Raw genomic sequence first — 26895 nt, forward strand, 5'->3', positions numbered from 1 at the left:
CGACTCCGCGAGCTGTTTTCCGGCAGAGCCCCTGGGCCATAGACTTGGAAAAAGTTGAAGAAACCTGCAACTGCGCTGAGCTTCCTTCAACACCAAATTGAATCTTCCCACGGGTGCTCGTGAGTGCTAGCTGGATTTTACCTTTCTTTTTTCTTCTTGTCGCGCCTCCCTTTTCAGCTGAAATTTTTTCTCTCGTATATTACGTATCTCGTATCCACGTTTCATTAAACAACAGGATATCATGCCCTTGGCTGTAAAGAAAGGACTTGGATAAAAATCCGAAACAGAACTGGAAGTTTTCGTCTCAGAATTAAAACGTGCGTCATTTGGACATACTAGAATTTATGAAAATATTTCTCCCAAATAACCTGCAATACACTGTAATCATTTTTTGTTTCTTTCTTTTTCTCTTGTCCGAAATTAACAACTATCGTAGATTTTTCAGACTTGATACTTGTTCACTAATTATATTTCTTTCAATTCAGGTAAAAGAAATCTCATTATAAATGGCATCAATTTTTTATCACTTCGTCGCAACTGTAATATCTCCTCCAAATTCTAGAACCGATGGTTTAAATTGTTGGAAAATATGACGATTTGCAATTGAATACCAGAATTTACATTCAACCATTTCTACGAATTATCGAAACTCCAGAATCCATTTTCAACGGCTGATGGACGAACAAATAGGCAAAATCCCAGGAGCAAATACTGCGGTTTTGATTTTCGAGGGAACGGCAGACGAGTTTCCATGAAATATGGAGGCGAGAATAGCTAGCAAGAATTGTTCCCAGAGGAGCAACAGGCCCTAGGGATGCAGGAGGTACCTGAGGTAATTACTTGGTCATACTAACTACAAAATACGAGTACTCGCGAGATTTAGGTTACGATTAACGTGACAACGAGGACTCCGCACTGGCAACGACCCACTCCAGACTACTAATTCGGCAAACATTTGCCAAGGGAGTTTCGAGGATGGAGCGTCGAGGGTGAGTGACTGGTTCAACTCAACCTCTCGGACAATAGCTGAAGAATTCGTTTCACACCCAGGATTCAATTTCAACGGGCAAGAAACAAGGCGTAACTTTGTATAATTCGACCTGCACATCACGCGTAGCGCGAAATCGACACGTAGTTAAGACACAGACTTACAATTAGAGAGATTCATCCTACCGACATTGCGTTTTTACCGTCCGTATATGAGCGCGATGATTGCGATCGAATCTGTAATTCGGTAACAACTCGAGTGTCGCATGATTGTGGCGTAGATGCAAGCGGTGTCTCAACTTTTGTTGGTAAATCTTTTCATAATCTTACTGCTTCTCCTCCGTTTGATGATCCAGGAAGTACTCGAGTAAGCAGATCTTAACGGAGTCAAGCGTCGAAATTCCGCGGCACAGAGGAACTTTCGTATATCTTCATGCCGCTATCGCTCCGCCTTGGTTGTCTTTCTTTTATGGTAATTTGGAAACCTTCTCGTACTCGTGACTCTTTGACGTGTCTTTCCCTAATTTCGTAAGCGTGATAAGCCTCACTTCCTGACAACATCGAGAAGTTTGTACAGAGGTACACTTTGTGCATTATTGCCGGAATCCACTGCAGTGATGTTGTTCGTGCGGCAACTGACGGCTTAATATCAACGTATTACGCGGACGCAGGAAAAGAATTTCTCCACCAGCGAAGCTGCTCCTTCAAAAGCTTCCATACGTCAATTAGCTTTAACGATGTCGTAGAAGCTAGTCGAGAAACCCCGTTTGAGTTTAAATATCCTCTAGAGAAACGAATGGGATCTCCGTGCGTAGTGAGTAAACATCGAGTAAAAGAAATCTCTCAGTAAAGAAGAATATGCGAAAAAGCGGATGTATTTTGAAAACGAAGTACACCTATCAGAGCTTGGAGACTGACTGTTTTTGCAATAATAATCGTTGGCCGCGTAGCCGTACACTGGATGAACATTATATCGTCATCTGCCTTGCCAGGGTGTATAAGAGGTGTGATCACAACTTCGTTACGATAGCAAGGAACGTGCGTTTTATGCACGAATACACATCCGAGCACATATCGGAAAATAACTTTGCTGCAGAAGTTGCTGAAGAAGTTGACTGTTATTGCCAAGAAAAAATCGCGTTTTCCAATTACGGTACAACGTGTGCCGAGCATACCAAACGATATTTCATAAATTGAGAATCTATCGGAGAACGATGGACATACGCGTAGCTTAGGTCCTAAGGATCGGCACACGTCCTTAAACACGTCGAAAAAACTGATTTAAAGTCGTCGCGACTTCTTTAAAGTGCGACGTATGTAACAGCCAGAGGCGAAATTATTCCGCGAAGTATGGCTGCACAGTTCAATGCTCTCAGGTTGTTAGGGATCGAGAAACACGGAAAAAGGTTGTGCGATGTGAAGTTGCGAGGAGGCCAAAGTTGTACCTAGTAAGGATTCACCTTTTCTAAGGCGAAAGGGGAGTCGCGAAGTCGCGAGATCACGAACCGTCCAAGCTTTCGTTCGTGCCCCGCCGAGATAACGTTTCCCCTCGTAAAGGCGGTATCCACGTGTACGCGGGAAATATGCGTTACGCAGCCAGGTGTAGGCGTTGGTAGGCGTTGAAAACTCGCGCATAAAATAACCGTAAGGAGATTTAATTTTGTCCCGGTCTCGGGCGTGGCTTTATATCGTTACCTGGATCATCCTGAAGGAGTTCATCCGCCGACGCAGCCAAGGGTGCCGAATGGTCGGTATTCACCTTGCGCGAGTGCCGACCGACCTCTTTGCAAATATAAAGAGGCACCACAGGCTTCGAGCTTACTTTGCACGCCCCGTTATCTGCCATTGACAGATACGCGAAAACTGCCTCGCTCACCCCCGGTGAACTGCTAATTATACTTAAAGGACGCGGAAATAAGACGGAGTATCTCCATCTTGGTAGGGGTTTATAATTATTTCACGTTCCCTTGGCGGCGTCGAAAAGAACAAAAAAATTGAAATAAATAAAACAGACGTAGGTACGCGGTATAACAAAGCACGGAGGTAATTATCGTGACAACGAGGCGACTCGTTTACCGTTGTTTCATCATCCAAATTGAATGTGAAACGGGGGCGAATGCCGAGCGTAAAGAATTCGCTCGAGAAGACAGGAATCGTTGCTGCTTGCTTGTTATTTTATTATCGATTTTTAAGACGTTGCACAATTGTTTGCAAGCGCGGTTTGTGGTTTGTATGGGGACAGGGTTGAAATTGCTAATTTTTTGGTGGCGAAAATTAGTTTAAAGAAATCAAACTTTGACTAAACATTGAAGTTTCGAATGGTCCGAAACTTACTTTTTTTACTCCGACAAGTGAAAATTCCGAAAGTGCGAAAATGAGAAAATTGGAAAATCTGAAACAGCGACATTCGGGATGATAAAAGATTTTCAGTTCCGTGAGTTTCTGACGTGGTGAAATTTCATCACTTTGATCTTTCCTTGTTTTAAATTTTCGATACTTTTACGTTCCGAATATTGGTCATTCTGATTTTCAGTTTTTCTCATTTTTACACCCACTTGTTGTGTACTCAGCGTTGTTGGAAGTACCTAATTTGATCACTAAATTGCTCTCACCCCGTGTCCGCGACTGCGCATTTGAGTGATTTTGTTTTTTTTTTCTTCACCCTTCTTCACCATTCACCTTGCAAATGATAAATGCGTGACTTACAGTACGATCAAGTCTCACCGTTTACACTAGACCAAAGTTCAATTCGCAGAGTTAATGACATAGGTTGAACTTGCTGCCGGACTTGCGCTCGGCACTCCGAGTTTCGTATTCCCGCTGTTAATAGCTTGGGATACAATTGACCATCATTTCTTCATCCGAAGATCGGTTTATTTTTCATTTCGACAGGGTAGTTGACCCTTTGAAGTAACAATCCAGTAACGGCACAATCTCTCGAAAATCTTTCAACAATGTCGAAATTTCGCCGTAGTATATGACGCGCACGTTATACTCTCGCATGATGAATTTGCACGATGAATGATGAATCTCTGGCTTCTGGTCAGCTGGATCCGAAGTTTCAGCTTTAACGCGGTTATTTGCCGGACGTGTACCGTGGGCGAACGGTATGGCAGCTGACAACGCGGCAATCTGCTTTGTGGGTCTACACTGCTGACCAGGGAAGGGTAAAACACGCGTAACGTATGTTTGCCGGTTTTCGGACCCATGTGAAATTTATTGAGCGAAAAATTGGCCAGGGATCGTAAATTTGTAAACTGCTGGTGGGCAATGCCAAGAACCGTGTGGCCGACGTGAATACCTCGCTCACTATATTACGCTCTCTAGTTACATGTGTATGTATAATTGCATACGTATACATACGTATGATCTTGTACATGGTCACGAGAGAAGAAAACAGGGAAAAGAAAATAATTTACCTCGCGTATTTACTCGGAGCTTTTTCGAACTCTCGGTTCTCTTTGTCGACCTTTCACGCGCCGTTTATCGCTGGTAATTGTTCACCCAGGTTCCTTAATCTTGAATTATTACGCGACAGGTGATTTCCAGCTTACGAGCCCACGTTTTGTCTTCCGGTCAGAGTCGCTCTGCAGTTTGTTTAAATCTAGGATCTGGTTCCAAATAGCTTCAGGATCGCCTCACCGGTATACCGTTGGATTTCTGGTAGATCTAAATAAACTATAGCTTGAAATTGTTGAAATTGAATTGACGGATGAGCCAGCTGCCTGAACTCGGTTCCCAAATTTTGTGGAATTACTCTCCATTCTCATTCCGTCGGAGGAATTCGGAATGCCGAGAGTTTTTTCAACCTCGGCCCTGTAAAAATGTATCAAATCTCGCGTCGATTGTGAAAAGTTTGAAGATGGACTTGTGCGAATGCTCACAGGATACCTCCAGCCACGTTTGAAATATGTGGGTAAGGAAAATTGAATTTCAAATATAAATGGCGACGAGACACCTTGAAGAAAATACGTGTGGCCTTGGATATCGGAGAGAGAATGTCCCTCCCGTAGCTGAATCAACAATAGAACCTTGGAGACTGAATCGTGATTTGGTGTTTGCAGGGAGGCGGTTTCTTCGCGAAATCTATTGTTCGCTCGTAATGTGGTCGGCACGATCTTCGGTCACGGCACAATTCCCTGCTTGGTCGTACATTGTGTATACGGGTGCTTTCTGAATAGATTTTAAAATGATGAAAAAAATAGATAAATAAAACAACAACAAAATTCTGCCGACTTATGTCCAACGAAGATTCTCGCCGGGTGCTTATGTCGACATTTTCGGAAAGTACAACATTCCGGAACGAAGCGTGATTTCGTGTTCATACCTCGATGCTCATCCATCACAGGATCCATTGTCTCCTATTAACAAGGGTCGGTTGTATCCTTGGACTCCGTTGTATCCGCCTTCATCTTCAAGCTCGGAAATCGACGCAGTCACGGAAAATGCGGTAACGTAGTATCAAACAGCCGTTGTTCATGTCTAGTTTGGCAGGTAATCGAGGCTCCGAAAATCAAGTCGTACGTCTTTGAGGGTATCTCCGTTTATCGCTTCCCTCTTCATCGGGTCAATGTACCAGATCCAATTATCCGCTGCTGATTGCCCCGCGGCAGAGAAAGCCTAAGACGATCTCCAGCCACCCAACGAAGTCCGCGTCTTAGGCTCTTGTCAGTCACTGACTCAATATAGGTTATAGGTGTGTCTGGGCATTACCCTGATGGTCAGGACGACTCTCTACTCGGTGTGTTGGATGTCGACCATCGTCGTTGAGTGTTGCAGCACGATTGAGGAGCCCAGGGAACCAAAAAGTTGTCGGACTGTGGATAATCACGTTTTTCTCCATTTCTTTGAGCGACTCAATTATGTGCCGGAAGATCGCGATGACGGTGATAGCGTTGCTTCCCTCTTTTATCGCGCGGTGAACAATGGGAACTTTCCATTTGTTGTGCGAATGACTAATCACGCGAGATGACAGGGTTTGCACTGTCCTGGATATGATTGAACGACCCGATAAGAGTCTGATACCTATGAGTGTAATATGAAAGTTTAGATGGTGATCGAACGCCGGATAGGGTCGAATGGCCAGGCGGTCAAAAAATGAGAGGATTTTTTTTTTTGCCCGGGTGAAAACGGTGTTATACCTACCGTGAAAAACAGGACTTAGGAGATAAAATCCTGCCAGGCGATTTCCTCGACTTGGATTTTCCTGACCGCAGCTAAAAATTGTATGGACCGCGTCAACTTTATTCACGTTATCCTCGGTTAGGGGAAAGAAAAAGAAACGGAAACAACAGTAGAGATAGGGTCGACACGGACGAGAGGAGCTTGGCTATTGATCCCGGAAAAATCTCACACTATGTTTCTAGATTCATTGGCTCGTTTCGCCGTAAAAGAAACCCTGCAGAGCAATTTCCGACGGCGTTCTAAAGCGTTATACGTACAGTTATAACCGGGATATAAATCAATGAGGTTCCGCGGCAGGAGGTTTGCCAAAGTTAGCGAAAGGTGACCGCAGGTCGCCGCGGTGGAGGTTAAAGATCATCTATCGATCAAGTGGCCGCTGCGTTTATTCCCATATAAACCTACAACTATACCCCGCACTCTTACCGTGTCGATTCTTTTACCACATTTGATCTACGATTTTTCACCGTTGCTTGAACGGCTTGTCCCATTATTTTACAATAATTCTTTTTTTAAATTTTCACCTACGTACGTTGACACGTGGAGTAATGCTTTTTGATATCAGGTACGTAACGGCGTGTATTTTTTCTCTGGCATTCAACGATAGAGAAGAATCGACTGAGTATTTTTAATTGCATTCAACGTTTCGTCTCGAAGTTTGTTGGCACGTTGAAACAATAAAAGACATTTCACGGACCGTTAAAAAGCACAACTGTTATTATGATTCCAGGACGGTGAGAGTCAGTACGCTGTGGACGGAGTTTTCGAGTGTCTGCCCTGCGCCGAGGGGTGCGAATCCTGCGTTGATGGTTCTCCCTGCGTGGTGTCACTCAACTGGCTGATGAGAACGGCAATTTTGATTCTCGAGTGTTGCATAATCGCCTGTCTACCGGCGGTCGTGCTTTTTACATGGAAATATGGAAACGTCAAGGTAAGGGAAATTCACTATATTTCAGCTCGGAGCGGTGATAAATCCTCGAGTTAATCGCGTGCCGTTTTTCAAACCTGCTGCAGACTCGGCTCTGGGGACGGGTAATAGAGGCCTATCAAAAAGTGATTTCTTTAAGACTTCCCCGACTCTCTCAACATTTTTATATTACATTGAAATAAAAAAAAAGATCGAGATGAATAATCGGGCTGACTGGAAGATCTTGGAACGTGCTGTGTAAAAAAAATTCCAACCATAAACCAATTCCAAATTCCGTCACGTAGTCTTGGCGGAGCAATATATAAAAACAATTTACCGATTAAAAAAAGAACACCCAAATGTCGATCGTAAGTCGCCATGGTCGGTTTTCCTGATACGTGACTCCGCGTGATATTATTATGCAGGTTCATCGGGGAGGGAGATATTGAAAAGAGACCGAAACAACAGTTCTTCAAACTGCTGACCGATTTGCCGAACGTATAAATGCATTCGTAAACGCCCGTACTCTCAAGGTAATGAATCTCGCGTACCGAGGTCCACGTGGACAGAGCAGACGACGAGGAGATTCGACGTCCGACGTAACGTCGTGAAATCTCTGAGAAGGACGATAAGTTGTTCGAGGAGACAAGCCCGCCGCGAGGGAATCCCGCGATTTCCAAGCATGCCCCCTGGAGAACCGAGGTGAATTATTGGACAAGTCGAGCATTTTCTTATGGTGGTCACGTCGCGATGGCTCCGGACGGGATTCGCTGCAGCCGGCGCGGCGTGTCTACCTTCTACATCTTCCACTCTCTCGGTAGATGCCACCTTCCTTCCTGCACCCGGTGACTTTTAACGTAGATACTCCACCACGTTGCCTCTCCACCGCATATCTATGATTAATTGTTGGCCCCAGAGACTCCCGTGACTCGGCAACTTGCATAGGACGTTAGTCGGTGACTGGTCAGATCCTTTAACCTCTTTCTTTTTTCAACCTCTCGCTTTTCTTGTCGAAAAATCGTTCGTCACGATCCTCCTTGCTCTTGCCTTCTGATTCCCGATAACGGGGCGCGTGTGATATACGTTGTATCCACAGGGAAACAGAACTTGGAAATCAGATCTTGTTCGATCTGATACGATTCGTGCTCAACAAGTTTTCCTTACTTTTTGCCCAGCTATATTTTTCAAATATAGAACTCGTGCTACTTATTTCTGATTTTCATACGGAAATCTTGCGACATCCAAATTGAAAAATCACGGGGATTAATGCTTGGGTAACATTGATACGCAAGTTTTTACGGTTCTTAGTAGGTACACAATGTCTAAGCGCATAGTCAAATTTAGGTGAGTTGATATTTGTAACAAGTACAATGCAAGGTTTCGTCGTATAATGGGAAATACTGTGTACGATGACAAAAGAACGGCTCAAACTGTTCGTACTATTTGTATCCAGTTTGCATAAGCGCGTATGCTTTTGTTCAACCGAGATCATTCAAAACTGTCAAACGTTACAAAGCGTTCTCTGTCCCCTCTCCAAAACCAATATCGAAAAAGGTAAAAATTCCAGCTTGGTGAAAATTCACGATGCTATATGGCAGTGTAAACAGTAATGAAGAGAAGCGGAGTAAGTCGGTCGCTAACTTTTTCGCCTCACCTCAGTCCGATTTATCGCCTTAGGGTATCGGTCAAAAATGCGAGGGCGTATTTATATTCTTATACTATTGTCGGCCCGTTCCTCAAAGAGGTGAAAATGGGAGAACGAGGGCATATCCGCGGGGTCTTTCGACTTTCACGAGTCTCGTGACAAACGAGTCTTTCATTGTTAAACTTTTCCCTGAATTGTTGAGGAAGTTAGGAAGGTTTGAATCGAATTTATACGCCACTATATTGGCAGCCCAAGGGGAATTAGCCAAATAACAAGTATTTCGAACAATTCGAGACCGTTCCTGATTAAGTTTGAAATATCGAATACGTACCATCGGGGACGGGGCAGGCAGATTTACGCCCGTCGTTTTCACTGGATTTTCATTGGGTGTGTTCGACGTGAAAGCGGTCCAAACTTTCCCGAAGGAGTTGACACTCTAACTTCGGACGTTTACAGGCGAATCGGTCGTTACATATACCATCGCTTTTAGCGATATTGGCAATGTCGCAGATAATTAAATGAATACCAATTACATGCTGCGATGTGCAGAACCGTTCGGATGGATTCAGTCGAACAATGCGAAGCTTTTAAACCGAAGCCACGCATGGATTGCCGTTTTATATTTTCAGTCATTCGTGCAGATGCGTCTCTTTGCCAAATCAACTTCAAAATATAACCGATGCGACTCGCATTTCCAAATGGATCCAATCTTGAGAGTGAAATTTACCTGAGGCATTTCTACGATTGACTTTGAAAACTTTTCGTCATCAGGATCAATCGGAGTTTCGGCCTTTCGGACTGCAGATCGTGCGGTTTCACGTTCTTACGTATAACCGATCAATCTAAACATCGACCGTTCGTATCCTATGCTCTAGAATGTATGTTGAAAATAGGAAGGACCTGCGCAGTAATCCGAAGTAATGATTTCAAATAGCCGTGTTATCCGCCCCTTGAAATTATATAATTTCTCTGCAGCACCGCCTCGCACCCTTCAACTTTCCTTCGCCGCGCCGGTTCGCGTTCGCCGGGGAAACTTAGATTACGTTTGAACTGAATGTAGTAAATATGACCGCCGCGTCGTTGGTAATCGACGTAACCCCGTACATACCTACCCTCCGCATAGGGTCGTTGAACCCCGTACTAATTAAGAACTTGTAACTTGCGGGGAAAATGGATCGCGAGTACAGAAATTCTTTGGATTCCGGTCACGCGGCTGGGTGGGATCAGAGATTTGTTCGTTCGGTGCAGCGAAATTCGATGAAAAGTTTCCACCCTGCATGGCCTGCAAGAAGTGCTGCAGCCGGGGAACGAACTTCTCGCCGACTTGAACGCCGACTTCGGTCAAACGTGGTATATGTCTATACATATATTGCACATACGGTACGTGTGCAACCTCTATAGCCGAAGGGTAATCGACGAGAAACTGCGCGACGTGAATAACCGCTGTAAAGGTATAATGTCGCGCTTTCGCGAAGAGAGGATGGGAGAGAGAGAGAGAGAGAGAGAGAGACAGGGAGAGGGAGCTCATATTACCCGAGAAGTTTCGCGTAGTTGAGCCGGAAAAAAGTAACTCGGGGAAATAGTTTAGCTGTTACAAAGGAAATTTGTTGGGTATTTTCATTGCGAGCAGGAGAAAGGAGCGCGGGAACGGATGAAAGCGTCGTTTTAATCAGGTGCTCCGTCAGTAACGGAGAAACTGCTTCAAGTTCAAGCTAAACGTAACGAGTATTTGCTGGTAAGTTATACAGGATACCCTTATTCAAATACTTAAAATGCCTACGCGGGTTTGGCTGAATACTGAAAATCCCCAACGATTCAACGGTCCAACGTTTTAACGACTTCGGATTCGAGTTACACTTACTTCTACTGCGGCATTTACAATTAAGCTCACTTCGTTCAGTTGGCGAATTTTTTTTTGCCTCGCCATTACTTTTACCTGTCACGTAGCAGCTGGAACTTGGAAAGGTTGTGTCCCCTGTTGTAATGGAAAAATCAATCATCCCCTTCCTCCCCCGAAGATTGTTGGTGAAAAAGGAATAGGAAGAGTTCCTACATTTTTCCACTGTATTAATTAAATTTATAATTATAAGGAGAGTACGAAAGGAGGTGCAATTTATTCGGTGGAATATCATCACCGTTTTGTCGCAGCGACATCCTGAACCGTGCGTCGAGTGAACTAATTAGCCATGGTGGAAAGTAATACGGGATATCGCAAAATATAGAGTAATTGGAAAACAATATCGGAAAAGCGGTGCGTATGCGTATGCACGCGATATAATTGTATACATATATAAAGCGGAGGGAAAGATTCTCGCAGACATTTAAATGCTAAGCTGTGGCTGTAGATTTCTCTTGGCACGCCGCCAGAACGAAGTCGTACATCACTTGAGTATAGCTATAAATCGTCATGCGCACGTGCTCCGGTTAAACCTCTAAGTTCGAAGCTCTTAAGTCGGATGCGAGTCTAAGTGAAGCGTTCAGAGATAGAAAGAGAGGAAAAGAGGTAATCGATTACCCCTTAAATCATTGATATTTCGCGCCATGATTCGGTGAAATCGCTCGTCATTGATTGAGAATTAATTCAGCGAGCCAGGCTGATCTTTAGTCAAAGGATTCGAAGCGTCTCTCAATTTTCATTTCTTCGCTGCTCGTCCGTTCGAATTCTCCGAGATATTATAAAGCGATTCTCGGACCGATCCGGTTGAGGATACTCGTTCACGGGGGAGAAAAAGAGGGAGAGAGAGAGAGAGAGATATTCGTCGAATTAGGGCTTAAATCCGGCGTACTTCGGTTAGGAATTTAATTAGCCTCGATGGTAATTCGCGTGTCATCCCGCAGGCGGACATCTAGGGAGTGTATGATACGTCGCATTGTCGAATGGCGGTAACCTCCATGGCACAAATTCTCCAGGGTCCGCAGAGAGATTCTCCCGGGTGGGTGGGCAATGGTATATGGAAACACACATTACCGCGGCATGCCACCTCGAAACTGAGATAGGCAAACTAGTCGGCAAATGCCTATAACCAGATACTCCTCATGGTACGGCCAAACTGTAACTACAGCTGCAGTTGCATGAATGCAAATCCCTGCCCGGCTGGCTGCCTGTCCTGCTTCACCGCCATCCCGCATTTCCAAACAAACAATGCACAATGACACTGGACCCGGTTTAACCCGGTCGTGATATCGCGCAGGCACGCATTGTTCGGAACGTTATTTCCATATCATTCGTCAATGGATAGTGTTACTTTTTATCACGCCACGACACTTTTGGAGAATTATTTTTCAGCTCCGTGCGTTTCGCTTATCGATTGTACCACGTAATTACCGTACGAGTTGTTCGTAGTTTGGAAAAGTTTGTTTTTGTCCAACTATCGTCAACCCACCGCAGGGTGCATATCGAGGGATTACTGCTGAGATTCAGAACCGCATTCTGATTGACTTCTTGTTCTAATCTATTGTCCGACCCTCGGCTGCAAACCGATAACGCTGCAATAGCGGATAGTCTCGGCAATCGAACAGACTGCGGCGTGATTTACTGCTTTCTGCAGACATTCTCGACTATCTCTTTCCAGATCTACGCTGTTTCCAAGTGGAAGCATGTGATAGGTATAATAGCTCGGCAGCTCATTTTATACAGACACGTCTGCCGTTTACGGTCATTTAAACGTTCTCCTTTTCGTTGCTGACTAAAATTATACGTCATGCAATGCTTTCATTCACGATCATCAGCATTTTCTTGTTTGACACTTTATTTTACACGCCGCAGATGCGAGTTAGTGCTAGGTGAATTGTTTTTCAGTTCATGCCGTAACGAAGCAGCTGTTTAACTGAAAATCCCGGTTCAGCGCTAATTGTTACATTTCAGAGCAGTGGATTCGAAATGACGCAGGTCTTGGGCTCGGACGATGTCACATCACGATCGATATTTTCCCGCTCTGCGTAAAAAGGTTGGAGAGTAATTACGGTTCTTTGGTACTCGGTACGTTATTGATTGGACGCTAGATTCGGAGTTTATTTACCGTTGGAAAGGATGAGCTGGATTCTTTGTGTCGAGTATTTAATCCTTGACCTCACATTAGGTAGGTAGGTAGGTCATCGTCCTTTTGTACAGACGGTTGAAAGGGTTAAGGCCTATCAGCGATTCTCTAACTTCGAATCAATATCGTTCTTTATACTTCAGGTAATCGACTATATTGAATAATTGAACGTCTGGTAAGTTGTTCGTATACAATCCCCTTGTCCTCCCCCCCCCCCCCCCCCCCACAGATCGATAGACACTTTAAAATCTTGTGTAGGTATAGTATACAGAATTGTAACGTGATGTTTTTGTATCAGTCGTTTCTATGACACCAATTAAATTGCTAAATTAATGCATCGGGGAAGAGTATTCATTTTTTTTTTTTTCTTTCTTTTTTCCTTTACGATGCTGACTGGTGATGAGTTGGTTGCCTATGATGATTAATTACTCTTGAGGGGGGATTTTGAAATCAGATTTTCATCTTATTTAAAGTTAATTTATTCATTTCTACAGCGGATAAATGTATGTATATAGGTCTTCGACAACTTTAATTCAAAGGGACACCATCGTTTCGTCCAACGAATTAAAACCGTTGAAATCTTCTTTGTACAAGAGATTATAATGTAGGTATAAATTAATTTATACCGAAGGCAAAGCGCTCGTTTACGTGGCCCGTGCAGCTGAGTCTAAATAATAATCACTAATGAATACATCGCTACACCGAGTTGATTGCGTATTATGTTGTAAATGATTTGTTCGTTGTAAAACTTCTCGTGATTCTATTCCCACCGATTCTCTACTCAAGCTGTGTATATCTGTATTGGCACATTTAGGTGGCCATTATATCGCTGAACGCACGATGCTGGAAGGAAGCGAAAATCGATTCTTCCGTTTCGATGACCGTAATAGTGTTTTATAAATTGCTTCGCGAAACAGAGTAGCGAAGCTTTCGAAGTAAGCTTAAAGCGCGCGATGCTGCTTGGATGTATCTACCTACGTATAGGTGTACAAGTTGAGGATAAATTGAAACACAAATTTCCTGTTTATTGAAATTTATGAGGTTTGTTTCGTGTCTATACACGCGTATTATTCGTAGGCTGTTTACAACTTCTTTGCACTCTGAATCCGGCCGAGCGAGTGTAAGTTATTTATGCAATATCACGTGTACGAAGTAACGCCACCCTTTTTGGGAAAGTTGTCTTATTGCTCATATATATTTCTCCGAATAATATATCGTTATAGTGAAATATCTTTGCAACTAACGCTTGTATTCCCCCCTGAAGTTTCACTTCCACGCTATACAGTGGTTGCAGCTTCGTCTACTTCCGCTTTAAGATCGATGAGCTACGATTAAATCCGTCAATGTTTCGCGCGAATTGCCTGCATAGGATCACAAATGCTTTGCATTTTCATCTTTCTACACTGCTTTCACTGAAACTTTTCGAAGAGATATGAGAACCAGTCGTAAAATGTAAAGGAAGACTTGCAGGTAGAAAAAAAATACATAAAAAAAAAAAAAAAACAGGCAGACAGACAGCTAAATTCACGAATTCTAATTAGAGGAATTTATTGCAGAAGCCCCAAGAGCCAGAGCTGAACGAAGTACTCTCGATTGCCGGGTTTCTCACGTAGTTTCTCAGCCACGGTAAAGAGGGGCGGAATTTTCTTGAGAAAAAGGACCGAGAAAGTCGATCGGATCTCGATAGAAGAAAGAAAAAGAATTGTTTCTGTGATAAATCTTTCAGGGTTGTCGGTTCGGGGTGAGCGAGCCCATCAGCCCTATCAATTCTTTCGTCCGATCTCCGGCTGGTCTGTTTTGTTCGATCGTCCATTCGTCCGTTCGTCACTCATGCCTAATCCCTCGGACGCGAAACCGTCTGTCACTTAATTAGGTGAAACGGCAAAGCCGGATCTTTTCGGCGAAAGCATTCTCGCCGTATATAAATCGTTGCCGAGCGAAACATATTCGCGCAACCACGAGAGAAGCTTTTCGCGAAAGGCTAAGTGCATTCATACGTAAATGATGTACGTGACGTATACGTATATATACAGGAATAGCAGAAATATGGCCTCGCAATACTTGGGAAATGGTGAATAAAGTTTTTCTGTGCCTGTTTTCGACACCGAAGGAAAGCAGGAAGTGAGAGAAAATGAAGAACAGCCTTAAGTATATGCCTAAAAAAGCTTTGCTTCTTCCATTTCAGGATTTATTTATTTTTCAAAACTCGAGAGAGTACTTGACGTTATATACATGTAATGTATACGCGATAGTCACATCGGAAGTAGCGGAGCTTTCAAAATAATACCTTCCTCCCTCGTCTTCCGATGCATTCGAAACACGACATTCCTAAAATTATTCCATTTTTTTTTTTTTTATCATTGCGGCGACGAATAATTATTGAAAAAAATAGATACGTATGGAAATTGAATGCGTAGAAAACTTGATATTACATCACTATTCGAAGAGAATTTTTCCTTATGAAATTTAGTACATGTACGTTGTAACATAGACCAAGTTATTTTTACCTGGTCTGTTGTTCATTTCACGGTTGTCCGGAAAGAGTTGCGTCTTTCTGCGCCTCAACAAGAATCACTTGAAACGTGACTCACGAAAACTTAGATTATACCACAGAAGCTGCGAGTGACAGCGGTTGACGTGCCCTTTATTACCAAAATCACGACGTGACGTTCCGCTGGTCCGTTTGTCGACACTTAGCGTTAACCACGTGTTTACCACGCATAAAAGCGATTCGGCAAATTTGCCAATTGACGCAAATCGGATTCGTCATTTTGGCGAACGCGTTCCGCAGTACAGTTAGGGTGAAATTCCCCCCGCTATACACGATCATTGTGAATCGCGTGACGATTCCAACCCTAAACGCAGAGAGACAAGCTCTCGTACGAAATTCGCGGAAACTTTTGAACCTGAAAAACAAAGGCAGCCTCTGTCCGTTGCCCCAGATTCTTACGAGGTTTGAAAAATTGCATCCGTTCTTTCGAGCGAACGAATATCGTCGAACTTTCCTTGACCCAGTGCAGGAAAGAAGAAAAGATTAAAATGAATACTGCATGTTTCCCTTCGGTAGCATGTTGATCCCCAGCAGCCAGAATAGCAGTGTGTTTGAATTATCATATAAAGCGAAGATTTAGGGGAACGTAGCGGTGAAAAACCAAATAAAAAAATAAAAATGTATGTTGAAAAGGATCGAGGATGCAGCAGCAGTGCGGAAAATCGTCAGCTCAACGAGAACCGCGACAGCTGTGGAATGAATCCAATCAATCAATCGTACGTCGATATACGAAATCAATCAGTAGCGAAAGAACCGTGCGGCCGAGTACACCTTTCGATAATAGTTGAGTCGAGTTATCACTCCTCCTATAAGCTGCCATCGTTCGGCTCAACGGTGTCACGCCCTTCGGCGTGTCTCTACGGACGAGTTCAATTAAGTATATATCCGCCTGTAAAAGAGAAGGAGTTCCATTGTCATTACCCTATTCCGCGTCCCGCGGTATAAGTAACGGATATACTTATACGGTATATGCACGGTGTGTTAATCGTATACCTATATATATATATATACAGCGTTATCCTGTTTTCCACGCCTGCCAACGGTTCTTACCAACCAACCACACGTCTTTTGTCTTTTAGATTACGTTCCGCACATAGGTATCCATCCGACCTTATCCCCCCCCCCATTTCTCTCATCGCCCTTCGGCCGCTTTCTTTTTACCCCCGAAAGGCCGATCCCATATTCGAGAAAGACGTAGGCACTCGTTCAACTCGTCGGCGGAGAAGCTCGAAGCATCGGCCAGCCCCAAACCCCAAACCCAACCTGAGCTACAAAGTAGACGGACACAGACACACACACACACACACGCACACATGCATGCGCGTGTATAAAGGCATCGGTTTGCAGGTTGGGAATTTTCCGCGCAGGCATTTTTCGTAGGAAGCAACAATCAAAGTAACGACAAGATACGCGCTCGCTGCCAGCTGCCTGCGTGTCGTCTTATACCTACGCGATCTCGGTCAATTTTTTGACATCAAGTCGGAGGACGGAAATCAGCAATTTGTAGGGTCTGTATGTTCCGGATACTTTTTGCCATTTTTCTTTTACTTCATCTTTTTATCCCGCAGTTTTTTTTATTTTTTTGTCCCCCCATTCGAACCCGAGTACCGTTCCGCTTTACACCTCCGACCGAACAATAACCTTTTTCAACTTTAACCCCCGACAATGCCGAATTGACATCGGGCCAAAGTGCTCCCTTGAATACCCAATAATCTTCTCTATGGACCAGCGACGTACGGATCTGTATAACCAATTTTCACCATTGTCACACGTACATTTAAAATCCGTTCGTTTACATTCAACTTAAAAAGTTGAATTCAGTTCGGTCAAGGTGTAAATTTTTCCCTCCGACACACGTCCGTTTAGGTGAAACGAAACAGTTTTCAGCAATTGAAGATATTTTTCGAAAAATCTTATTTACAATCATCGAGTCGTTTCATTACACAGTCACAGTGCATTTCGACGGAAAATTGGCGCGCAATTTTCACAAGATCCGGTATACGTGATATCGCTACTTCCGTTGTAAAATTCTCCGCGTCACAAAAGCTCTCGCGTTATAACAAGTGTGATTCCCGTGACCATGTTCGTGCAGCGTATATAATTTTCGGATTGAGACAGTTTATTTTTTTCCAAGAAAAATCGACGTCCCTTCGCCGAGCGTTTGACGTATCGGAATATTTCGTCGCTGATGGAATCCCAAGTAGCGACTACGGAGCAGCAATTTTTCACGCATCCATGTATACGTACGACGGTGGTACACCTGGTTACTTCTCGACTTTGATCACGTCTTTTCAAGAAGTAAGATCCAGGCTAGCGGATTCCGTGGCTTCGGCAGACCGCGTTCACGGAACATCACACCGTCAGCCAACCCGACGCCAGATATCATTCAATATTCAACGTGCACGTTTTCCATCGATACTCTTTTCCGCCTATGCACGTGTAACCGTTCCCTCCTTCGCCATAGTTCGCCTTTCATCGTCCGTACATCGCGGGCCTCAGGCTTTAAACATTCATTTGACCAAATCGCCGGATCGTGCAGGCGTGCACGCTTGTACGCGTAACGCCGGGAATGCGTGAAAATTTCAACCGTCATTTACTCGAGCCAGAATATATTGCAGACTTCGGGAGTTCGATCGTTGAACATTATTTCCAATCTAGTACAGGATACAATTTTATCAAATTAGATAATTCTGAAAATTATTTCCGATATCCAGTTGTTGCAGGGTAAAAATTTTAACTTCATATACTTAGCAGCGGTTGAATTTACCCTTCAGTGAATCGAAAAATCGGATGATCCGATGCTGCCTTATTTTTGCGAACAAGGAATTTTCGGACACTCGGAAAAAATGTAAGATCCTTTCGTTTTGGAATCGAGCAAATGACGTTGGACAAAGAACTAACTCTTCGAGGCAAACGTGCTGGGAATAATAATTTACTTTATCAAACAAGCAATTTTTCACTAAAATTAAATCAATTCTCATTTATTTAAATAGATACCTTGTAACATCGTATACGCATTCGTTACGTTGAGTCAAAAATACCTTTTCCAACCGCACATCTATTTGGTAAATAAACAAATCATCGCTCACTTGGAACAAATGAGTTCATCTTCGGTGTGTATTCCCGTCTTCATTTTATCTGTCTGTATCCAGAGGACGGATTCCTGTTGATAATCCACGTTATTAGGATAAGAGCTACGGGCGCTTGATGTCAATTTTATTCACTGGCGGTGAAAATAGAACAGTGAAAATACGGATGAACCATCACTCGGAGACAAACGAGACCGACGCGACGTGTTACGTAAGATCGGATGAATGGTTGAATTCAATGAACAGAGTGAATCGAGAATGAGATTTTCTTGACTTTGTGAATGCAAAGAGTCAAAATTCAGTCGTAGAAAATCGTAGCCTTTGATGTCACAGTGAATAAATATAGCCTCGAGTCACGAGTTTTCCAGAGTCTTCGATAAAAAATTTATCATGTTCCCCAAGGTTTTTACTTTCTTAATCTCCATTTTTGTTTTCTTCGTAAAAGATTCTTATCCGAGCAGTGATGATCTGTTGAAGAATATTAATTACGTTACTTGCGAAATATCTGCAGGTGGAGCAGCTGAGGCGTTCCGCGTGTGTATGCCGAGGGTTGTGAATAATGCGTTGATAATAAAATTAGCATAAAAGTTAGGTAAGTGGCAGAAGGTATCTCTCATAACATGCAAACTCGCAGAGTTCCCTGGTTCTCTTATGGGTGTCGGATACCTGTGAGAGGCGTGCAAGCTCGGTCCTTAAAATTTAATCGTACAGGCCACCTCTTGAGCCAGGTCAGCGTATCGAACAACTGCTATGTACGGAACGGTGCTGGAATTTTCACGGAATTGAAATTAGAGGATCCTTAGTTCTCAATTCCTCCCATCAGATTCTTTGTAATACGTTTCTCGAAAGCAATTTCGTATCGAAGATTCCGAGGATTGATGAGTGAATTTCAGCTCTCATGTACACAAATCTTTGATTGTCACACGCTAGTTTATTCGACATCCGTAAGTTACGGGGGTCAAAGTCTGAGGCTTTATCCAATCTAATTACGAATTCCTCGAGGATTTCTATGCTACGGCGACGCTCACGGTCGTGAAGGGACGTCTCTACCGCTCCAATATAGGAATCAAATTAATCAAACCGCGTCACCGAAACCACCGAATGCGTTTGAGCATCGTAAACCTGAGGTTGGGAAAAAATTCGTTTCATCCGCGAAATATTCTCAAAAAATCAGACTTCGATTTGGCGAATAACAGAACGCGGTTTATTTTTCGACAATGTTTTTGCGCACCCTGCCGTAATCGGAAACTCTTGTCAACGGTTGGGACCTTTTATCGAAACTCAGAAATAGGACGAAGTTCGTCTCACGGTTGTAATCAGGCAAATATTTCCAGCGGGAAGTTCGGCAAGAACCGAAGAAAGGCAACCGGCAATTTTCGGACGTTAAGAAATCCGGGAACCGAACGTCCCTGCAGCCGGAATGGTCGCATGGAAATTACGCTTTAGTTATTCAGCTGGTCGCGGAGTCGACGGTTGGTTCGGGAAACCACACGATTGCAGCTGCGAACTGGAGTAAACGAATTACGTCGAGGGTTACCGCCGCCAGCTCAAGATTCCCTCGAGGGTGTCGCGCAGTCGTCGTTTGGCTTTCGGCTTTCGGCTTTCGGCATCGGCTGCAAGTAGGGGCGGAGATATTTTGACGATGCGTTAACGCGCGCCTCCATTTTCACGTCCCTAACGGAAACCACGTCGTCAAGCAGCGAGTCCCCGGAAATGATTATTATGTGAAGATTTCGTGACCGATGAATTTTCTTAAATATGTGGAAGGATTCGTCGGAGAGGGTTAGAGAATTTGACCATGCATGGTTTGCATATTTTTATCTTAATTTTGCGTGCAAACAATGCATGGTCAAATTCCTCATATTCAAGGAAATAATTATTGTAGAAACGAATTTGGAACCGAATATTTAAATAATTTTAAATTCGACGCTTGTCCAAAAATTCAATCTCCGCGAAAATCACATACGAAGATTTGCGCAATTTTTTAATATTACAAAAAGTTTTTCACCCGCCGATTAATCAACCGGCTAGTGTTGAAAGAGCAGCGAGGATAGAGTTGTCCACTAAGTATCCTAACATGACCTTCGTCGTCTGAAAGCTAAAACGGATTTCCACCATTGTCTGAGTTATACAATTTCACGATTAGCATCGGGGTAAATTCCGAAAAGCTAGTTTCAAATTGTTGTCTACGCATTCTGTGCAAGGATCCATGATTGTAACACGGGTCGAGTTAAGTCCGAACGTTATTCGCTCGGGAATATCGAACCGGATTATATTCTCTGCATATTTACAACTGCAGAATTTCATCCGCAACCGTATTGTTGCGGTCGAGATGCTTGAATCGCCTTTCGAAGGGATCCGGTATCAAATTTCAGACAACCTCACAGTCGGAGAATGTGAAATTAGATTCGTAAACAATTCCAATGCGCCCGACGCCATCGACAGTCGTGATCGTTAAAGGAAGAAACCTCGACGAAAAATTGAACAAAATGTTTCAACATTGTCTAGAAATTAGCCATCGGCCAGACTTCGAAGGCTCCTCCTCTCTTTCCCTCTTTCCCTCTTTCCCTCTTTTTCTCTCTCTCTCTCTCTCTCTCTCTCTCTCTCTCTCGGCTTCGTCGACGGCGAAGCGCAAGGAGCAGTTCCTGGCCCGCCCGGCGAACGTCAACGAGGTCGGTTTATCTCGCCGCTGCCAGAGTCAGCTCGTTTATGCCACTGGCTTTTACCCATAACTTTGGTGTGTACGGTAAAACTTCACCTATCCTACCGACTCGGTAACCGGCGACCTCGGCTCTTTGCAGTAAATAGGGAAACCCGCTCCTTGCCTAGTATTGTACGTAGTTGAGCACAGCTGGGTGCGCATCCGGACGGCGTTACGAGCTCAGGAATCCACGGAGCTCGAGTAAGCCAGGTTTTACTGTACGGCATTCTTAGCTGCCGCGTGGCTGGAACCCTGTTCCGTTGGTGTTCAATTTTCCTCACAATTCTCTGTAATCTGCTCAACGCTATGGGTTTTACAGAAATTTGCAAACCCTCGGCTGGCTCGAGTGTCGATTACAGATTTTCAGGGACTCAGGGATGTGTTAAGTTTCTAAATATCGATCAATCTCTCATCGTTGTATCTGTAATATTGACGTTCGCAAATTTTATTTACTTTATATTCGAAACAGTTGAACGTTTATGCCGGTTCATCGATTGCCTTCACGATACAAATTGCTAGATTGCACTTCAAACGGATCGTTGAATCGGAAGTAGCCGGTATACACTCTGCAAACATACGTAAAGACACCTTCGAAATTCATTTTTATACAGTTTGTCGAAATCACATAATCATTTCGCACATGTTTCAAATCGCGTACAAAAAATCGTTCATCAAGAATCGTGGCAAACATCTTCGATACACGTTTGTGGAACGTTTGGATCGTTAAATTTTTGCCGACGTTTGATTGACTCGAAAGTGCTGGGAAAGAAAACGGAAAAAAAAGAGGAAACGGATACGATACTAATGCTACTAAAAAAAAGTTTATCGCGAACTACGCCTCGCATTTACAGCGTTTCAGCGAGATCCATTTGCCGTATAAAAATTATAGCCATTTCTCGGGAAATGATGGGCACCTCTATAAATATCGTTCTCAAGTATCGAACAGGATGTATACGGGATACGTGTATTATCCCTTTTTTTTTTCTTCTTTCTTATTTTTTATATTGTGTATCCAGGAACGGCAGGAGACGCGATCCCTTGGAAACCTGGATCACATTACTGGCACCTGCATATTTACTATTGCGGAAGTAACGTAGGAATAGTAATATTGACTTTTAAAAAAGAAAAAGAAAAAGAACGACAACGGTTTATGTGCGTCTGGTAGGTATATCATAGTAGTCGTAAGCCAACGTGACTCCCATTTTTCGTATAGTATAGTTTAAGAAAATAGCTATGCGTTTATATCGAACATGCCGGATTTCATTTTACTCTTTCTAAAGTACTACACTGATATTCGTTACTTGAATCCATTAGCAAATTTAATATAAGGATTTTTGAATACTGTAATTCTTTCAATGTAAGAGGTTAATATTCTTACGTGTCATTTCGAAAAAGATGATTGCCTAACTCCGCATTTTCGCAATCACTATGCGACTTCTTTTAACTCTATCTCGATTATCCCAAAATTGATACATATTATTATAATCACTATTAATTATGGACAGGCAATAAAGAAAACATTGATAACAGAAGTCTCTCCGTGTGGTGAGGCCAGTTTGAAAAGTTCGATTTCTCTCGTTTATTGCGTGAACTCGAAAACTGGGTGCAGACCGACCGTGCCAAACTGCACCCTATGCAAGAGCCTTTATGAGCGACGATATAAATATTTTACATGAATTATTTTACGAACTTAGCAACTGACTTTGACAATCCTCACGCGTGGATCATCACTGGGATGGAAAACGTCATTGCAGGCTCCGAACTCAAAATCTCCGCTCGGTTCGCTCTGAGAAATTGCTCCGTTTCAATGTACCTTACAGCGTGCGCGAAGTGGCCGAAAGTATTCTAGATTATTTCAATTGTCCGCTGTTGTATAGTCGTAGGTATGTATATCGTTACATCTATCGCAGCATGTTCACAATGTGTTTTCCGTCCGTAAAATCCTCCAGAGATTTTCTAGCCGAATCCGTAATATTACGAAAAATTCATAACAACCTCTTTTGTGGTCGAAAACGTTAAAGCGCTCGCTTTGTATGCGCGTACGAAGAACTCGAAAGCTTTCAAACCTACGTGGAAAATTTTCAAAACATCCAAGCGATCCTTATTATAAGGTATAAACTCTTTTGAGTTTTTGGTTCTATGAACGAGTAACAAAGCCTAGAAAAGTTCCCTCAAGTCATCCTTTAGTTTTGTCTCACCTATTCGGTATTAATAATAATATTATTTAGTTAACCGTCCGTCTGTCGACCTTCGATGTACTCGAATAGTCAGAGCTTGCCCAGACAGGCTGAGAAGAAGCCGATTTCGCGCGGAAAGAGATTTGACAAAGCCTTCTGGTTCTCTGTGAAGGGATCATCTCCTCTACACACAGGGCTTAGGTAGGTTGGAGTAATATCGCAAGGAAAGACCACGGGGAGCTAGCCGCAAGGTATCCGCAAAGTCTGACACACGCGGAAACATTGAGTCAAGCTCCCGTGGAACGATTTTGCGTGAGAAGCGAGAGTTCCGATGATTATATATTCTGGTCCTTGTGTGCATCTCGCTCGGGGATCTTGGTGGATGATCCCAGAACAGAACCAGTGACGGAAACATTGTATAATCGTGAACCGAATGGGTAGAACACCGCATCTGCTTCACCTCGAGCAGTTACAGTCGTACAATTGCGGGGAGAGATTTTATCCGGAGAATGATCATCGGGCGCAGACAGGAAGAAGCGATTTCTGTAAGCAGTTCTTATGATAAAAGTCTTGATGCAGCGGTTAAGCGTCGTTTTACAAGCCGCCCTCCGCAATATACGCGATGCTCGGTTGAGGGTCGTATAATGGCGAACGCGTATAAACGGGGAGGCGTAAACGCGCTTGTTCGCAGTACCTCGTAACGTGCATTGCAGCTACTGTCATTTCGTGCGAACCTCTTGAATTGCAGATGCCTCCCGCCTCGTTGCATATTGCGATATCGACGTAGCTGCAGCGACGTCATTCTTTTCAGAAAAGCAGGGACCGGCGCTGTAAATTTAATGATATTGCAAAGTGCGGTACCTTTGGAGTATTATCACCAAACCGAAAGTCGTATATTTCACAGCTACGTGAGTTCTACTTGGTAAAAGAAAAACAAAAAGTACCCCCCGACGATTTCTTCTTCTTTTTTTTTTTTTTTTATTATCAATTTACGGGAAATCTTCATCCCTTCGGTTCACCGATAAAAATATTCTGCACAATGAACATAAACTCATGTATATACTCGCGTGCGAGTACAAGTATGGTGAAGTTATCGCAAATGCGAGCTTTTTGTCTACTTCTTATTCAACGTTCGTGTAATTTTTCTTGCCCCGCAGGCGCACCGGAAGGTGCAGGTACATAAATCCCGATACTGTTCAAGCTCGGACCAGCAGCCACATGGCGCTTCGCCACTCGCTTCTATCAGCCACGTCGATTCACGCGGTGTCGAATGTCATAAAAAAAAAAACTCATGAATCGCGAAGTGCATTTTCCTCTTCCTTCAGATTCCCGGAGACTTGCGGGTTATCGCACTGACCTCGGATGATTTCTTTCTGTTCCAGGTTGTCAGAGCGGCGAGTCCTGTTCTTCTCCGCGTCATCGCCTTGGGTGCCTTTTTTATTTATTGCACGGTAAGTTGGCGATATTTCGCTATGCTCGGGTAAACTCTCCGAACCCTTGAGGTAAGCCGGCGTGTCACGGTGTCTCTGGGGAGGAAAAAGGCGGGAAAAGAAACCGTGCCGTTGGAACCTTGCACCCTTTTTACCGTCCAAGTTTCAAACTTTTAACTTACTTAATCGGGGGTTTTTTAACCACCCCGTGTGATCCAAGCGACACTCGATGCTCTCGCTTCGAGAAAACTCCGGGTCCTTCTCTTTCACCATGACTAAACTCGGTTGTTTCGTTTCACCGTTCATATAATAACGGTTCGTGAATTCTTATAAGCCATTTTCAAACGGAATGGGAATAGTGGAAAAAAGTCGGCTGGGTTTTAGGATCGAACAGCTTTCATAGGCTAAATATTGGACCATTCTTTAGCAGACTAGAAGCTTGCAACTAGTCAAGATCTGCGTGACTATAAGCGTTGAAAGACTCCGGTTATCCCCTGTTGCAGACTATCGTGATGTATCCGAGGCCTAACGTCGTGACTTGTACGGTCAGGGTCTGGCTGCGCGAGATTGGATTTTCCCTGACTTACGGCGCTCTGATGCTCAAGACCTGGAGGTGAGTGAGTTTTATATGCGTGTAACGATTTGGAGATAATCGTCGAACGCAATTGTATATTTCACTCTAACGGATTGTCCCGATTCGAGTCGGAGATAATGCTGACGAAGAATACTCCGTTGGAGATTTTCACGACTTATCGAAACCGGAATAAATGACCAATTTCTTTCATCTCTGAAAAATAAAAAAATAAATTTATAAGCGTCTTACGTTACAAAAGTTCAGAGAATTCTTGTTGTATCAATATTAATCTTTCGGTTCGGTTGTGTGTAATCTCGGGAGTTCTTGCAGAACTTGGGTGAGTAAGGATAAAAATGTGGGATTCCCAACGAAGTTGAAAGCACTTGGTTTATTATTTAAGGAAAGAAGAGTGGGAGGTTTTACCCTTCGTGGAAACGGTGCTTTGGATAAGTTGAGAATCAGCTTTAATTGACGTTACGTTTGAAAAAACATATCAGCGAGTCTGTCGATCGTTGGAAGGCGCGATTATACTATTGGAGAATATTGTTTCGTAAAAGAATTCCTCCAATTGTTGTGAAAGCCAATTTTAAGTAAATTGATTTTTCACCCCTGCAGCGTCAATATGTTTTAACGAAGGGCAATTTATTCGGTACTGTTTGTTCGACGTTATCAGTCGCGAAGGGTGTTCTTTCTCTGTAAGAGATTGATTGGATGGAATACCGCTACCAAAATAAAGGAAAAATTGATGTAACATCCGAAGATCTCGAACTCGCTGAAAGAATTACGTAGGAATAAATTTTCGTTTTTAAATTATCTATGAATCGGTACTCGTACCTAACTAAACGAGGCTTGGAGTCCTCGAATGCGCTATTCAAGCTTTTTCCAAGTATCTGGCGAATTTCAAGACATCACATAGTCCCTTAGGTCCCAGGATAAAAGCATTCAGTCTGTACCTTTGTACAATGCATCAAAGTGAAGCGCACGAGGATTAGAATTGTTTTGGATCTTCCAGGACCAAGGGAAACAGCTCAAAGGAAAGCGCAGTTTGATACGTTAAAAGCCCACTTCTAGAGATGGCGACAAAGGCAATTACCTCTAACTTGTCGGATTTTCAAAGAAGCGTATATTCGAGAAACGCTGCATGCACAGAATCATTTAAGTGAAATTATCACAAATTGACGGTTTGTACAAGCCTTCAACGAGATTTCGTAAAATCGTTAAATTCAAACCAAGCTCACCCATGACGAAGACAGACTCTCTTTGCTTATTAGCACAGCGTTCTGTAAATCGGCTAATTAATTCCAGGCCATAGTCGTGGTCAACCGTCAAGTTTTGAGTCGAGTGCACGTTAGGAGAAGAGGTACCTATAATTGCGCATGAAATATTGAGTGGGAATCAGTCCTACCGTAGAATAATCTGTAACATGTAAATGGCTTTTCCGAAAGTTGACGGACCCGAAACCCGCCCCGAAGCTTCCCGGCTTTTGCCGCAGACACTTCTGACGTCCTCGGAGCTTTTAGGGTCTGGGACGAAGCTGCCGGATAAAATGGCGAGTAGGAACGCTCTCTCGGTGACATCGACCTCGGGTCGTTGTCTGTTGTATAGGGAATCCTAGC

General features: G+C 43.4%; 1 protein-coding gene across 2 annotated transcripts in view; it reads left to right on the plus strand.

Annotated features, from left to right (window-relative positions):
* The window catches only part of LOC107221729 (probable G-protein coupled receptor 158), a 149019-nt gene that overhangs the window by 98593 nt on the left and 23531 nt on the right, over positions 1-26895 (plus strand). For both annotated transcript variants that reach the window (XM_046740823.1, XM_046740829.1), the window contains 3 exons: positions 6899-7099; positions 24658-24726; positions 25209-25318. In XM_046740823.1, the coding sequence (XP_046596779.1) occupies positions 6899-7099; positions 24658-24726; positions 25209-25318 (380 nt within the window). The remainder of the gene's footprint in view (positions 1-6898; positions 7100-24657; positions 24727-25208; positions 25319-26895) is intronic.

The sequence above is a fragment of the Neodiprion lecontei genome, chromosome 1 (genome assembly GCF_021901455.1).
Source record: "Neodiprion lecontei isolate iyNeoLeco1 chromosome 1, iyNeoLeco1.1, whole genome shotgun sequence".
Lineage (NCBI taxonomy): Eukaryota > Metazoa > Arthropoda > Insecta > Hymenoptera > Diprionidae > Neodiprion > Neodiprion lecontei.